At 43.3% G+C, this 16,481-nt stretch overlaps 1 protein-coding gene across 23 annotated transcripts in view; it reads right to left on the bottom strand.

Moving 5' to 3' along the window:
- The window catches only part of AFDN (afadin, adherens junction formation factor), a 219,471-nt gene that overhangs the window by 85,878 nt on the left and 117,112 nt on the right, over nt 1–16,481 (bottom strand). For all 23 annotated transcript variants that reach the window (XM_075126862.1, XM_048843986.2, XM_075126868.1 and 20 more), the window contains 2 exons: nt 15,565–15,634; nt 14,317–14,435 (listed from right to left, as the gene is read on the bottom strand). In XM_075126862.1, the coding sequence (XP_074982963.1) occupies nt 14,317–14,435; nt 15,565–15,634 (189 nt within the window). The remainder of the gene's footprint in view (nt 1–14,316; nt 14,436–15,564; nt 15,635–16,481) is intronic.

Below are 16,481 nucleotides of genomic sequence, written 5' to 3'. Positions count from 1 at the left end.
ACTGTATGCTATAATGATCAAGTCAGTCTGCCACCTGCCATTGACATGACTCAAATATCACTATTAAAAAAACAACTCAGGGATACATGGGGAAAAAGTTAATCAAACTCAGCCTAAAGAGCTAGCCTAGTGGCAAAGATTTACTAAACGAGCTGTTATGAAGCAACTACACCAGCTATTTTAGAAACAGCTTGGGACTCTATTTCCCATTTCTAAGAGTGATGAATCAAGTTCCCCTTAACCTTCACCTAACTTAAATTATAGTGCTATCCTGCAAAGTGACTCTAAAGTCGGCATTACGGGGGTCAGTGTTTACTGCCTTAATGATTTCTTTATCACAGATTCTATGTCAAGTTTGCAATTCAACTGGCTTTTTTAACTGTCAACCTTACAAATTTAATCTAGGGTCTGAAAGTCAAGCTAGGTACTTTTCTTCTTATGAATCATATTAAAATGTTCTCTCATGCTTTCAGTGACAACTGTGTTACACCTTTGTCTCTGATGGTTCACATAGGTTTAACTGTTTGGAACTCAGTAAATGCTTCTGTTATGATACATAAGACAGAAGACAACCCAGCTCACTTGCTCAGACCAGTGCTGGCTCTGCAGAGCTAACAAGAGTAAAGAATTACTAAAGCAAACACATAGGATTTTGCATGTATACGGAAAACAAGTCCATTGAATAAGAGTCCATTTTTACATAGCCACTTTTCAAAGCAGAACCAATTTTATTATTGACTTTAAGAGACAGCATCAACGCAGGTCTAAAATTAGATAGACTAGCTATAGCTTGCTTTGAGAACATGAACAATCCTTACACCTTTACACATTAAAATATTGTTCCAGCTCACCCAAAACTAAGGCAGAGAATTAATGCAGTCTATTAAGTGTTTTATTATGAGGTTGCTCAGCAAAGTCATTTCAGCTTTAAGGTGGTTATAGGACAAGATTAGGATATATTTACAGGCAGTATGTACAGAAATATTGAAGTACCATTAAATTTTGAACCGTCAGCATTAACCATGCCACCTACATAAAGGATATTTAATGGTGTTTAAGATTCCCCCTCCCCTCCACATTATTCACAATGTCTAAAATGTTTGATTAATTTCCCCCCATTCACATCATGAAATATATAGCTATGTCTTAACAATAATTGAAGTAGAGAGCTTTAGGAAATACTCAAAGTTCAAGAAAGAAAAAAAGCTGGCCACCAAGGAGCTGGGGAGAAAGAAAATCAGAGAAAGAGGCCTGGAAGTTTATAACCATCAGAGGCAAGAGGTCACGGCAACATTCTACACAGCTGGAGATAGACAATGATGGATGGGCTGTGGCCACCAGAGTGAAGAGGACAAGGAGGAATTCCACACAGCTAGAAGTTTCCTTTTGATGCTAGAAACATGGAAACTGTGGAAGATACCTCACAAGATCCAGCTGGTCCAAGGGAATGGTGAGGTGTACAAGACACACCTGTGGATTGTAGCTTGGCCTGACCTGTAAGAAAATCAAGCTTGTCGACAAAGTACTCTCCAATCATCCACAGAAGACATATGATCCTTATTGTGGATTCAATACTCAGAAGAATCTACAGAACATTCTGCAAAGGGCAGACAGGACAGTGTGCTGCCTTCCTAGAGCCAAGACACGAGACATCACTAAGACTGGATGGGGTTCTGAAGTCAATGGATGTTCATATTGGCCCTAATGAGATCTCTCAGATAATGAATGACCCCAGGGAACTTGGAAACATGCTGAAGAAGAATGTCCAACAATCTTCACTGAGATCCTTCCTGTCCCTCAAGTGAAGGAAGACAGAAGACAAATGATTCTGAAAGTGAACCACTGGCTAGGTAAGTGGGACAGGGTGGAGGGTTTTGGTGTAACATTGGTTCACCTTCTGTGGGGAGACAGGGCTGTATAGTTTGGATGGATCCCTTACAGAATGGGCTCCACTTCAGCGTAAAGGGAACCAATCTCCTCGGGGATAGGCTGGCTACAGTAGTTAGGAGGACAAAACTTTTTTTAAAAGGGGAGGGTAAAATAAAGAGGGAAGAAATGAGCACTCTTTTAGCACAAAAAAGAGATGTTGAGAACAAAATGAATCAAGAAACCAAAGGACATGGAGAAAAAATTTTTGAACTGTCTACACGTCAAGGCTAGGAGTCTGGGTAACAAACAAGAAGAACTGGAATTGCTCATTTTGAGCATAAATTCATTTTCTAGTTGGTATTACTGAAACCTGGTGGGATGATTTGCATGACGAACATTATAATCAATGGGCCTAACCTATTTATGAAGGATCAAATGGGCAAAGGGGAGAGGGAGTGGCACTGGCACTGTGTCAAAAATATCATAACTTGGAAGAAAATGATCTTGAATGCTTATGGATCAATGTCCTAACAGACAAAGCACAAGATGGGGTACTAAATGGCATCTGCATCTGCAACAGACCACCAAATTACACTAGAGAACAGGATGATTGGCTCTTTACACACCTATCTATAATGTATAGGGAAAAAAGCTGCGGAATCATGGAGAACTTAATTTAATTTGAGTGACATACACTGGAGATCTTATGTTGCCAGTACTAAAAAATCCTTAGAATTTCTAAATAATACAGAAGGCAATTTCCTAATTCTGAAAGTGTTGCTACCAACATGGGGGAATTCTACATTAGACCTCATTTTGACAGATAAAGAGGAACTGATTACAGAACAAACAATTAACAGTACCACACACTTGTCCCTTTTAAAGCACCATTTTCATAAAGCCGAAAACAATTTTGAGCCAAATCAGCTGGGAGGAAGAATTTATTCAGAAAAATGTGAATGATAATTGGGAACTGTTTAAGAGCACTTTACTAGACATCCAAAAAGCCACAATCAAGGAAGAAGGTTGTATTGGTTAAAAACAAAAACCCCAAAATTATTTTAGAGGTGAAGTGAAGGCAGCTACATTTAAAAATATACATATATAAATGGAAGAAAAGGGGAAAGTGATAGTAATGAATATATATCAGAAGCTAGGAATTGTAGAAACCTGATAAGGGAAGCAAAGAGACACAAGAAATCAATAGCAAGCACAGTTAAGGAGTCTTTTTTAAGTATATTAGGACCAAAAAGACTCCTAACAATAGTATTGGTCCCTTACTAGTTCAAAATTGTAGACTTAATAATATTGCAGGAAAGGCAGAAGTGTTGAATAAATATTTCTCTTCTGTATTTGTGGGAAAAGCAGATGATGTAGTCATATCATATGGTAATGCTCTTTCCAGTCTACGAGTAACTCTGGAGGATGTTAAACAGGAGCTACTACAGAAAGACAGTTTTAAAATCAGCTGGCCAGAAAACTTGCATCCAAGAGTTTTAAAAGAACTGGCTGAGAAGCTTCTTGGACTATCAGTAGTGATTTTCAGAAAGTCTTGGAACATCAAATGGATGTGTTTCTAGTGCGGTACCACAGGGATCAGTTCTTGGCCATACACTAACTGTTTTATTAATGACCTGAAAGAAAACAATATCATCATAATGATAAGATTTGCAGATGACTCAAAAACTGGACAAATGGTTAATAATTAAGACGACAGATCACTAATACAGCGCTATCTGGATCACGGGGTAAACGGGGTGCATGCAAATAATACGCGTTTTAATGTGGCAAAATGTAAATTTATACATTCAGGAACAAAGAAAGTAGGTCATACTTACAGAATGGGGGACTCTATCCTGAAAAGCAGTGACCCTGAAAAAGATTTGAGGGTCATTGTGGATAACCAGCAGAACATGAGCTCCCAATGCAATGTTCTGGTCAAAAGGGCTAATGCAATCCTTGGATGCATAAATAAGGGAATCTTGAGTAGGGAGTACAGAGATTACTTTACTACTGCATTTGGCACTGATGTTGACCGCTACTGGAATACTGCATCTAGTTCTTACGTCCACAGTTCAAGAAGGATGTTGGTAAGTAGGGGAAAGTTTAGAGAAGAGCCACAAGAATGACTAAAGGAGCAGAAAACCTGCCTTAGAGTATGTGTACACTACGAAATTAGGTCGAATTTATAGAAGTCGTTTTTTAGAAATCGGTTTTATATATTCGAGTGTGTGTGTCCCCACAGAAAATGCTCTAAGTGCATTAAGTGCATTAACTCGGTGGAGTGCTTCCACAGTACTGAGGCTAGAGTCGACTTCCAGAGTGTTGCACTGTGGGTAGCTATCCCACAGTTCCTGCAGTCTCCGCTGCCCATTGGAATTCTGGGTTGAGATCCCAATGCCTGATGGGGCTAAAACATTGTTGCGGGTGGTTCTGGGTACATACCGTCAGGCCCCCGTTCCCTCCCTCCCTCCGTGAAAGCAAGGGCAGACAATCATTTCGCACCTTTTTTCCTGGGTTACCTGTGCAGACGCCATACCACGGCAAGCATGGAGCCCGCTCAGGTAACCGTCACCGTATGTCTCCTGGGTGGTGGCAGACGTGGTACTGCATTGCTACACAGCAGCATCAACCCGTTGCCTTGTGGCAGCAGACAGTACAGTACGACTGGTAGCCATCATCGTCTTGTCCGAGGTGCTCCTGGTCACGTCGGCCAGGAGCACCTGGGCAGACATGGGCGCAGGGACTAAATTTGGAGCGACTTGACCAGGTCATTCTCTTTAGTCCTGCAGTCAGTCCTATTGAACCATCTTATGGTTAGCAGGCAGGCGATACGGATTGCTAGCAGTCCTACTGCACCATCTTCTGCCGAGCAGCCATGAGATGTGGATGGCTTGCAGTCCCCACCGTCTGCTGTCAGCCAAAGATGTAAAAGATAGATGGAGTGGATCAAAACAAGAAATAGACCAGATTTGTTTTGTACTCATTTGCTCCCCCCCCCGTCTAGGGGACTCATTCCTCTAGGTCACACTGCAGTCACTCACAGAGAAGGTGCAGCGAGGTAAATCTAGCCATGTATCAATCAGAGGCCAGACCAACCTGCTTGTTCCAATAAGAACAATTACTTAGGTGCACCATTTCTTATTGGAACCCTCCGTGAACTCCTGTCTGAAATACTCATTGATGTAAAGCCACCCCCTTTGTTGATTTTAATTCCCTGTAAGCCAACCCTGTAAGCCATGTCGTCAGTCGCCCCTCCCTCCGTCAGAGCAACAGCAGACAATCGTTCCACGCCTTTTTTCTGTGCGGACGCCATACCAAGGCAAGCATGGAGGCAGCTCAGCTCACTTTGGCAATTAGGAGCACATTAAACACCACATGCATTATCCAGCAGTATATGCAGCACCGGAACCTGGCAAAGCGATACCGGGCGAGGAGGTGATTTCAGCGCAGTCACGTGAGTGATCAGGACATGGACACAGATTTCTCTGAAAGCATGGGCCCTGCCAATGCATGCATCATGGTGCTAATGGGGCAGGTTCATGCTGTGGAACGCCGATTCTGGGCTCGGGAAACAAGCACAGACTGGTGGGACTGCATAGTGTTGCAGGTCTGGGACGATTCCCAGTGGCTGCGAAACTTTCGCATGCGTAAAGGCACTTTCATGGAACTTTGTGACTTGCTTTCCCCTGCCCTGAAGCGCATGAATACCAAGATGAGAGCAGCCCTCACAGTTGAGAAGCGAGTGGCGATAGCTCTGTGGAAGTTTGCAACGCCAGACAGCTACCGGTCAGTTGGGAATCAATTTGGAGTGGGCAAATCTACTGCTGGGGCTGCTGTGATGCAAGTAGCCCACGCAATCAAAGATCTGCTGATATCAAGGGTAGTGACCCTGGGAAATGTGCAGGTCATAGTGGATGGCTTTGCTGCAATGGGATTCCCTAACTGTGGTGGGGCCATAGACGGAACCCATATCCCTATCTTGGCACCGGAGCACCAAGCCGGCAAGTACATAAACCGCAAGGGGTACTTTTCAATAGTACTGCAAGCTCTGGTGGATCACAAGGGACGTTTCACCAACATCAACGTGGGATGGCCGGGAAAGGTACATGATGCTCACATCTTCAGGAACTCTGGTCTGTTTCAAAAGCTGCAGGAAGGGACTTTATTCCCAGACCAGAAAATAACTGTTGGGGGTGTTGAAATGCCTATAGTTATCCTTGGGGACCCAGCCTACCCCTTAATGCCATGGCTCATGAAGCCGTACATAGGCAGCCTGGACAGTAGTCAGGAGCTGTTCAACTACAGGCTGAGCAAGTGCAGAATGGTGGTAGAATGTGCATTGGGACGTTTAAAGGCGCGCTGGCGCAGTTTACTGACTCGCTTAGACCTCAGCAAAACCAATATTCCCACTGTTATTACTGCTTGCTGTGTGCTCCACAATATCTGTGAGAGTAAGGGAGAGACGTTTATGACGGGGTAGGAGGTTAAGGCAAATCGCCTCGCTGCTGGTTACACGCAGCCAGACACCAGGGCGGTTAGAAGAGCACAGGAGGGCGTGGTATGCATCAGAGAAGCTTTGAAAACCAGTTTCATGACTGGCCAGGCTATGGTGTGAAAGTTCTGTTTGTTTCTCCTTGATGAAACCCCCCGCCCCTTCGTTCACTCTACTTCCCTGTAAGCTAACCACCTTCCCCTCCTCCCTTCAATCACCGCTTGCAGAGGCAATAAAGTCATTGTTGCTTCACATTCATGCATTCTTTATTCATTCATCACACAAATAGGGGGATGACTACCAAGGTAGCCCAGGAGAGGTGGTGGAGGAGGGAAGGAAAATGCCACACAGCACTTTAAAAGTTTACAACTTTAAAATTTATTGAATGACAGCCTTCTGTTTTTTGGGCAATCCTCTGTGGTGGAGTGGCTGGTTGGCCGGAGGCCCCCTCATCGCGTTCTTGGGTGTCTGGGTGTGGATGCTATGGAACTTGGGGAGGAGGGCAGTTGGTTACAGAGGGGCTGTAGTGGCAGTCTGTGCTCCAGCTGCCCTTGCTGCAGCTCAACCATACACTGGAGCATACTGGTTTGATCTTCCAGCAGCCTCAGCATTGAATCCTGCCTCCTCTCATCACGCTGCCGCCACATTTGAGCTTCAGCCCTCTCTTCAGCCTGCCACTTACTCCCTTCAGCCCACCACCTCTCCTCCCGGTCATTTTGTGCTTTCCTGCACTCTGACATTATTTGCCTCCACGCATTCGTCTGTGCTCTGTCAGTGTGGGAGGACAGCATGAACTCAGAGAACATTTCATCACGAGTGAATTTTTTTTTTCTTTCTAATCTTCACTAGCCTCTGGGAAGGAGAAGATCCTGTGATCATTGAAACACATGCAGCTGGTGGAGAAAAAAAAGGGACAGCGGTATTTAAAAAGACACATTTTATAAAACAGTGGCTACACTCTTTCAGGGTAAACCCTGCTGTTAACATTACATACATAGCACATGTGCTTTCGTTACAAGGTCACATTTTGCCTTCCCCCACCACGTGGCTACCTCCTCAAACCTTCCCCCTCCCCGTGGCTAACAGCGGGGAACATTTCTGTTCAGCCACAGGCAAACAGCCCAGCAGGAACGGGCACCTCTGAGTGTCCCCTGAAGAAAAGCACCCTATTTCAACCAGGTGATCATGAATGATATCTCACTCTCCTGAGGATAACACAGAGAGATAAAGAACGGATGTTGTTTGAACGCCAGCAAACATACACTGCAATGCTTTGTTCTACAATGATTCCCGAGTACGTGTTACTGGCCTGGAGTGGTAAAGTGTCCTACCATGGAGGATGCAATAAGGCTGCCCTCCCCAGAAACCTTTTGCAAAGGGTTTGGGAGTACATCCAGGAGAGCCGCGATTGCCAGGGCAAATTAATCCTTTCACATGCTTGCTTTTAAACCATGTATAGTATTTTAAATGGTACACTCACCGGAGGTCCCTTCTCCACCTGCCGGGTCCAGGAGGCAGCCTTGGGTGGGTTCGGGGGGTACTGGCTCCAGGTCCAGGATGAGAAACAGTTCCTGGCTGTTGGGAAAACCGGTTTCTCCGCTTGCTTGCTGTGAGCTATCTACAACCTCATCATCATCATCACCACCACCTTCTTCGTCCCCAAAACCTGCTTCCGTGTTGCCTCCATCTCCATTGAAGGAGTCAAACAACACGGCTGGGGTAGTGGTGGCTGAACCCCCTAAAATGGCATGCAGCTCATCATAGAAACGGCATGTTTGGGGCTCTGACCCGGAGCGACCGTTCGCCTCTCTGGTTTTCTGGTAGGCTTGCCTCAGCTCCTTAAGTTTCACGCAGCACTGCTTCGGGTCCCTGTTATGGCCTCCGTCCTTCATGCCCTGGGAGATTTTGACAAAGGTTTTGGCATTTCGAAAACTGGAACGGAGTTCTGATAGCACGGATTCCTCTCCCCATACAGCAATCAGATCCCGTACCTCCCGTTCAGTCCATGCTGGAGCTCTTTTGCGATTCTGGGACTCCATCATGGTCACCTCTGCTGATGAGCTCTGCATGGTCACCTGCAGCTTGCCACGCTGGCCAAACAGGAAATGAGATTCAAAAGTTCGCGGTTCTTTTCCTGTCTACCTGGCCAGTGCATCTGAGTTGAGAGTGCTGTCCAGAGCGGTCACAATGGAGCACTCTGGGATCGCCCCCGGTATTGTAGGCCAATACCGTCTAAATTGTGTCCACAGTACCCCAAATTCGACCCGGCAAGGCCGATTTAAGCGCTAATCCACTTGTCAGGGGTGGAGTAAGGAAATCGATTTTAAGAGCCCTTTAAGTCGAAATAAAGGGCTTCATCATGTGGATGGGTGCATGTTTACATCAATTTAACGCTGCTAAATTCGACCTAAAGTCCTAGTGTAGACCAGGGCTTACAGTGATTGAGCTCCTTGAGTCTATCTACTTAGCTTAATATTTGATAATCAGTTCTTCAATCTAGCAGAGAAAGATATAATATAATCGAATGGCTGGAAGTTTAAGCTAGACAATTTCAGACGAAGTAAGATGTAAATTTTTTAACACTGAAAATAATTAATCACTGGAACAACTTACCAACGGTTGTGGTAGATTCTGCATCACTGACAATTTCTAACTCAAGATTGGATGTTTTGCTAAACATGTTTTTCTAGGAATTATTTTGGGGAAGTACTATTATTGCCTGTGTTATACATGAGGTCAGACTAGATCACAATGGTCCCTTCTGGCCTTGAAATCTATGAAAGACAGTATTTGACTGAGATGAACAATTTTCTATTACATACTTGTTTTCTGTGAAGTGATAATACTAGTACATTACATATAGAACTGCACCACTTCGACTCATAAGCCATATTGTCTCCCTCATTGAGAAATTAACCACTAACAGTGTCTTTACCCTACAAGTACTTATTAACTAAAATGTAAAAAACAGGAGAAAATATCTGCCCATTTCTCAGGCTTCAAAAATAGCTTATGACTCGATCTTAAATTGCTAAAAGATGGAACTAAAAAAAAAAGACACTGTGTAGACCAACCACCTCTCCAGTTACCCAGAATAGCCCTAGGATAAGGCTCTGCAGCAGAGTGGAAGAAGAGCTGGTAGTGGAATACAGATAGGGACCACAAATCTCTAAGAACCTCCAGTTACGGTGTCAGGGTTCCCTCCCCATTCTGAACTCTAGGGTGCAGATGTGGGGACCTGCATGAAAGACCCCCTACGCTTATTTTTACCAGCTTAGGTTAAAAACTCCCGAAGGCACAAATTCTCCCTTATACTTTGGATTAGGTAAATGCTGCCACCACCAAGTGATTCAAACAAACATTTAGGGAGGGCCACTTGTAACCCTATCTCCCTCCAATATCCCCCAAGCCCTACACCCCCTTTCCGGGGGTGGCTTGAGAATAAACAAGGTGAACACAGACCAACCTTGGGTTTTTAGGGACATGAAAAACCCCAATCGGATTCTTAAAAAACAGAATTTCATTAGAACCACGAAGAAAAGATAAAAGAACAACTCTAAGATTAGAATGGAAGATAATCTCACAGGCAGTCAGATTTAAAACAGAGAATCCCTCTAGGCAAAACCTTAAATTACAAAAAGACACAAAAACAGGGATACACACTCCCTCCAGCACAGTGAATTTCACAAGCCAAAACAAAAGAAAATCTAACACATTTTCTAGCTTGATTACTTACTAACTCTATAGGAGTTGGATTGCTTGCTTTCTTGATCTGTTCCTGGCAGAAGCATCACACAGACAGACAAAGCCTCCCCACCCCCAGATTTGAAAGTATCTTGTCCCCTGATTGGTCATTTGGGTCAGGTGCAAACCAGGTTATTTGAGCTTCTTAACTCTTTACAGGTAAGAGGATTTTACAGTACTGTATCAGAACTTCTTAACCTTTTCCCTTTATATTTATGACCTTTGGTATCAGACAACAGCGAACCAACAGCATATCACCACCACAGACTCAATAGTACTGGTGACTGAGTCCGTGTAGACAGCAGTGTTCTTCAGGGCAGTGTGCCTGGCTCCTGATACTGGAAAATGGACCAGGCTTCTATCCATTGGTGACACTGATGGTACCAACTTCAGGTGGGCCATGGTCTTCAGTACTGACAACTCTACTCATTGGCATCAACAGTATAGGAGGCATTTACTGCCTTCTTTTCCTCACCAGTACCAAGGATGATCCCTGAGCCCCTTCAGTTAGTCCCAGTATGGAGGGGGACTTTTGCCCTTCAGTTCTGAGAAACTGGTGTTATGCTCCTTGTAAGCTCCTGACACTTGGTACCAGGACACAGAGTCTCACCTGACTTAGGCCTCGTCTACACTGCCACTTAAAATCGACCTAAGTTACATCACTGAGGGAGCATGAAAATAATCACCTCCCTGAGCAACCTAGCTTACATCAACCTAATGCAGTGTCTACACTGCGCTATATCGGCAGGAGACGCTCTCCCGACAACTTACATTCTGTTTCTCGGAGGGTGGAGTACTGAAGTCAATGGGAGAGTGCTCTCCCATCAATTTATCAAATTTTCAGCGGACCTGCTAAATCGATGCCACTGCATCCATCGCAGCGGTGCCGATTTAGTGGGCCAACATAGACAAGCCCTTAGAGCTTGTCAGAGAGGAGGTGCTCTTTTTGGACGAGGGCTTGGAAGAGGATTTCTCACAGTTTTTTGTGAACATGTTATGAGGGGGTAGGAGCAAACTTTCTTTGGAACAGTCTTTAGCCCTGGTCTGATTATCCCCAAAGCTGGAGAATACTGTGCTCGGAGGCATGCTTCTTGGTACCTCTGCCCAACACACTGGGGGTGGAGGGTTATCTGACAGGCCAGGAACAGACTTCAGTCTCACTACACATTCCATCAGGAATCTTCTATGCCTGGCTTGTCCATAACAACTCAATGGGTTTAACTAGGAAAGGACTGGCAGATAGGATATGAGCTTTCCTGGAAAAACAGAGGCATGTATCATGCTTATTGCTAACCAGAAAAGCTCAGTTGCAGGCCACTCAGATTTTGAGTCCTGGAATCCTGGGCATACTAGGCACTCCATACAGGGGGGATGTCCAGATGGGGGGACCCCCCCCGCAAGACTACTAAACTACTAACTGTAAACTAGGTAAAAACAGGTTTCATTAGCTATTTACAACTACGCTTTTTGAAGAATGCTAACTAACACTGCGGACATTGCAGAAGTGGTCTCAGACCATGGGTGGTAGAAAGGAACTGGAGAGAGCGTCACTCCACGCTAGCCCTCAGTTTGGTGCAAAAGAGAAGGTTACCGGCATGGACCAGTAGATACTGCTAGCAAAGGTCTTCCAGTCTTAGGTGCATGCAGTGCATGTGCACCTCAAATACAATACATATAGTCCGTCCCTAAGGGGGTGTGGTGCATGGAACAAATCAGCCTCCCGGCTAGTCTCCTCGCCATCCGCCTGCCCACTCGCTGCTCGCCTCCTCGCTAGCCTGCCCGCTGCTCACCTCCCTGCTAGTCTCCTCGCCGGCTCGCACACCTCCTCACCCGTCTGCCGTTTTCCTCCCCGCTAGTCTTCTCGCCAGCCAGCGCTCCCCCTTCCCTATCCGCCCGCCCACTGCTCTCCTCTTTGCTGTCCGCCTGCCCCCTCAACCCCAGCCTCCTCACCTGCCTCCCTGCTCATCTCCTCGCCATCCGTCCGCCCACCTGCCTCCTCACCCTTGGCCCACCTGCCTCCCCGTTCGCCTCCTCACCCCGCTTGCCTGCCCCACCTCCCCACCTGAATATCGGGACAAATGGTGTCCCAATCGTACATCGGTCGGGATGCGGGACAAAGGGCTAAATAACAGGACAGTCATGATTTTATCGAAGCGTGGGGCCCCCCCAAAGGGGAGGGCTCGGGGCGGTTGCCCAAATTCACCCTACCCAAGAGACAGCTCTGCATATAGGGATCATCCCTCAAAGAACTTAAACTTAAGAACAGGATTTATGAAGACTCACAGAAATAAACATCATATTTTGATTGTTTTACCAAGTTGTGATAAATGTTTTACAAATTAGGGAAGACTGAAATGACTAGAGGCTGAAATTGTCTGTCAACAAATCCTGCCAACTGCATTGCTACAAGGACTAAAAGAGGCTTATAGTTGTGTCTGAACGTGGGGCACATCAACCCACAGTTGACAAATGTGGAAGCCCGACCAATAGATGTTAAGAAATGCTGTACCTATTTAAATACTCCACTAGATGGGTTTAATTTATAAATTGTTGGGCAAAAGTCAACACGGTTTCTGTAAAGGGAAATCATGTCTTAGTAATCTATTAGAGTTCTTTGAAGGGGTCAACAAACATGTGGACAAGGGGGATCCAGTGGACATAGTGTACTTAGATTTCTAGAAAGCCTTTGACAAGGTCCCTCACCAAAGGCTCTTACATAAATTAAGTTGTCATGGGATAAGAGGGAAGGTCCTTTCATGGATTGAGAACTGGTTAAAAGACAGGGAACAAAGGGTAGGAATAAATGGTAAATTTTCAGAATGGAGAGGGGTAACTACTGGTGTTCCCCAAGGGTCAGTCCTAGAATCAATCCTGTTCAATTTATTCATAAATGATCTGGAGAAAGGGGTAAACATTGAGGTGGCAAAGTTTGCAGATGGATACTAAACTGCTCAAGATAGTTAAGACCAAAGCAGCCTGTGAAGAACTTCAAAAAGATTTCACAAAACTAAGTGACTGGGCAACAAAATGACAAATGAAATTTAATGTGGATAAATGTCAAGTAATGCACACTGGAAAAAATAACCTCAACTATACATACAATATGATGGAGGCTAATTTAGCTACAACTAATCAGGAAAGAGATCTTGGAGTCAGCATGGACAGTACTTTGAAGACGTCCACACAGTGTGCAGCAGCAGTCAAAAAAGCAAACAGGATGTTACGAATCATTAAAAAAAGGGATAGAGAATAAGACCGAGAATATTTTATTGCCCTGACATAAATTCATGGTACGCCCACATCTTGAATACTGTGTACAGATGTGGTCTCCTCATATCAAAAGAAGATATACTGGCATTAGAAAAAAGTTCAGAGAAGGGCAACTAAAATGGTTTGGAACAGATCCCATTTGAGGAGAGATTAAAGAGGCTAGGACTTTTCAGCTTGGAAAAGAGGAGACTAAGGGGAGATATGATAGAGGTATATACAATCATGAGTGGTGTGGAGAAAGTGAATAAGGAAAAGTTATTTACTTGTTCCCATAATATAAGAACTAGGGGCCACCAAATTAAATTAATGGGCAGCAGGTTTAAAACAAATAAAAGGACATTCTTCACACAGCGCACAGTCAACCTGTGGAACTCCTTGCCTGAGGAGATTGTGAAGCCTAGGACTATAACAGGGTTTAAAAGAGAACTAGATAAATTCATGGAGGTTAAGTCCATTAATGGCTATTAGCCAGGATGGGTAAGGAATGGTGTCCCTAGCCTCTGTTTGTCAGAGGGTGGAGCTGGATGGCAGGAGAGAGATCACTTGATCATTACCTGTTAGGTTCACTCCCTCTGGGGCACCTAGCAATGGCCACTGTCAGCAGACAGGATACTGGGCTGGATGGACCTTTGGTCTGACCCAATATGGCCATTCTTATGTTCTTATCAAAAAAATCAACAACGGGTCTAACAAATTCAGAAAATAGCAATTTGTCTGAAAAAAACAGATATAAATTACAGAAAAAATCAAAACTAACATAAAAATAAGATATTTTAATATTCTCTTAATTTCATCCTTTATTTTGGAAAGGATTAAAACACTTCTTTTCCCCAGGCAGACTCCTACCATTTCAATACATCTTGATGACACCTGGCATCACGTTTCCAGAAAAAAGTCTGTTTTATTGACAATATTAGAAATGATAATGTATTTCCTACCTGCCATCATGCCTGCGATAATCTTGCTGCTGTTCCACTCTAATCATTGGCTTCACCATTCCTCGTTCAGCTGTATTGGATGCTGATGAAGTTCTGTCACCATCCAGTCTGTTGGTGCTCTAACTCAAACAGGAAGACAAATCTTTAACATGCATGCATTAGATCAGCCAAGACTTATGTTCATCACTGTGGAAAAAAATGTCAAGGCTGCCAGAAAGGCACAGGGAACAGAGAAGACTACAGAACAGAAGAAGACAGCAATGCAGCATGTTTTCTCACCACAATGAAATTTTCATACTAGCTATTCAAAACATCACAACAGCCAACTAGAAATGTATTTTTGGCAATGTACTGGCAGGAATGTTAAAACCAATGAAGTTAACATTAACAGAAAGCCAATAACAGTGCTGATAATGATGCAAAGATTCTACAGATTCTTGCTTAAAACAGCTTTACTATAGAATAATTCCAAAACTAGGAATAAAGGGCTGCCTTTCTCCAAAATGTTAGTTACGGAGGTTAAATAAAACCTCAGTAATAGAATAAAAAAACAAAGACGTTTTTAAACACCGATTAAAAATCTTTTCCCCTTTCAATTGCTCAGTGTTTATACTGCTGACGTATGCTGCTATTTCACTAGTTTTCCAATATTCAGTCCCTCCCCGAAGCTAGACAGAACCTGAATTTCTAATGTTTAAAAAAAAAGGGGGGGGGGAGGAGGAAGGAACACTCCTATTTTTGTAAAAAAATCTTGCTTTTCTTTATACACCAAAGAAGCATAAAAGGGCACACAAATCCATTTTTTCCTCTTTATAGGTCAGCTATCATCAGCATCATGGGCTTCAGTTTTACAAGTGGTTTTACAATGCATTCTTCCCCCACTTCATTTGCTCACGCACTTTTGACTGTGTAACCTGTCCTCCATCCAGTAAACCATTTCTTCCAGAACTTATGCTACTACTCCAAATCTCTGACATGTTTCAAAATATTTTTTTAAATTGCAGTTCTTTTCCTAAAAAAAGTTCTTCTCTCCCTAAACAGAAAGTATGCTAGATGCTATACAGACATAAAAAGACAGTCACTCATCCAAAAAGCTTACCTAGTGCCACTTGAGAACCACACAATATTTCATAATTGGTGAGATTTATGAACTGAGAATATAAAACTATAATATATATAATATATATAATATATTTTTTATAATATAAATTTATATCATTTTTGCCCAGTCTAGTCACAGTTTAATACCTTGCTCGCTGGTAATGCTGTTCCACTGTGAACATCTCCCTCCAGATCAAATGTTGTTTCCTGAACAACCCTAAGAAGATTAAGACCAAAAAAACCTCTAGTAACTTTCAAGAATTACAAATAAGCAGTATAAAAAACAATGACACAAGATAGTTACGCAAATACACTGCAAACCAAACAGCTCTGCCATACTGTCTTATTTATTAATATTTGTATTTAAAATATTGTATTTATAGGAACTATACATAGGCTTGACAGAATTCAATTTTTTTTTTTATGATTTTGATGTTTCAATATCAATGTTTACTTTTAAGCATTTGTTCTGTTTTTATTGATTTAAATTTTCTTTTTTTTTTCCTTCAATTTTTATCTATTTAAATAGTCACAGTGGCAGGAAACTACGGGGTGGTAAGACAAGAAAATGTATTGATAGTAGATGTTGAGATTCAGGAAGTGATAGCTTTATAACCATTGAAACACAAATTGTATATTTTGATATGTGATGTTGACAAAAAGTAAATATCCTTAAACAGAATTCTAATAAATTCTTAAGCAGCACTTTTCTTACTTTGCCTATCTATAAATTACAATGATTGAAATATTTTGTCCCTTGGTTTGCGTGTGTACAGTGAAACTGACATAGTAGTAAGAGAGCTCTGAGCTCCCGGATGGGTCTCCAACTGGCCTTCCATTTGGGTAATAGGAAGTAACAAGAGTAGGACCCCTGGCCTTGTAAATGTTGAGGTACTGGTTCTATGGCTCATACCGCATGAGGCGATCCATCTCCTGCTGGAGTAAACTCATAAGGGTCCCTGAAAAGGGATGATGGGAAAGGGTGTTCTGGAGGGGGCAGGGAGGTGAAGTGGATGGAATATCCGCATCTGATGATCTCTAGGACCCATCTGTCTGAGGTTATA

Source organism: Caretta caretta, chromosome 3 (assembly GCF_965140235.1).
Source record: "Caretta caretta isolate rCarCar2 chromosome 3, rCarCar1.hap1, whole genome shotgun sequence".
Taxonomy (NCBI): Eukaryota; Metazoa; Chordata; order Testudines; family Cheloniidae; genus Caretta; species Caretta caretta.
Note: the sequence above shows the minus strand (reverse complement) of the source record. Positions and strands in the feature narration are given on the sequence as shown.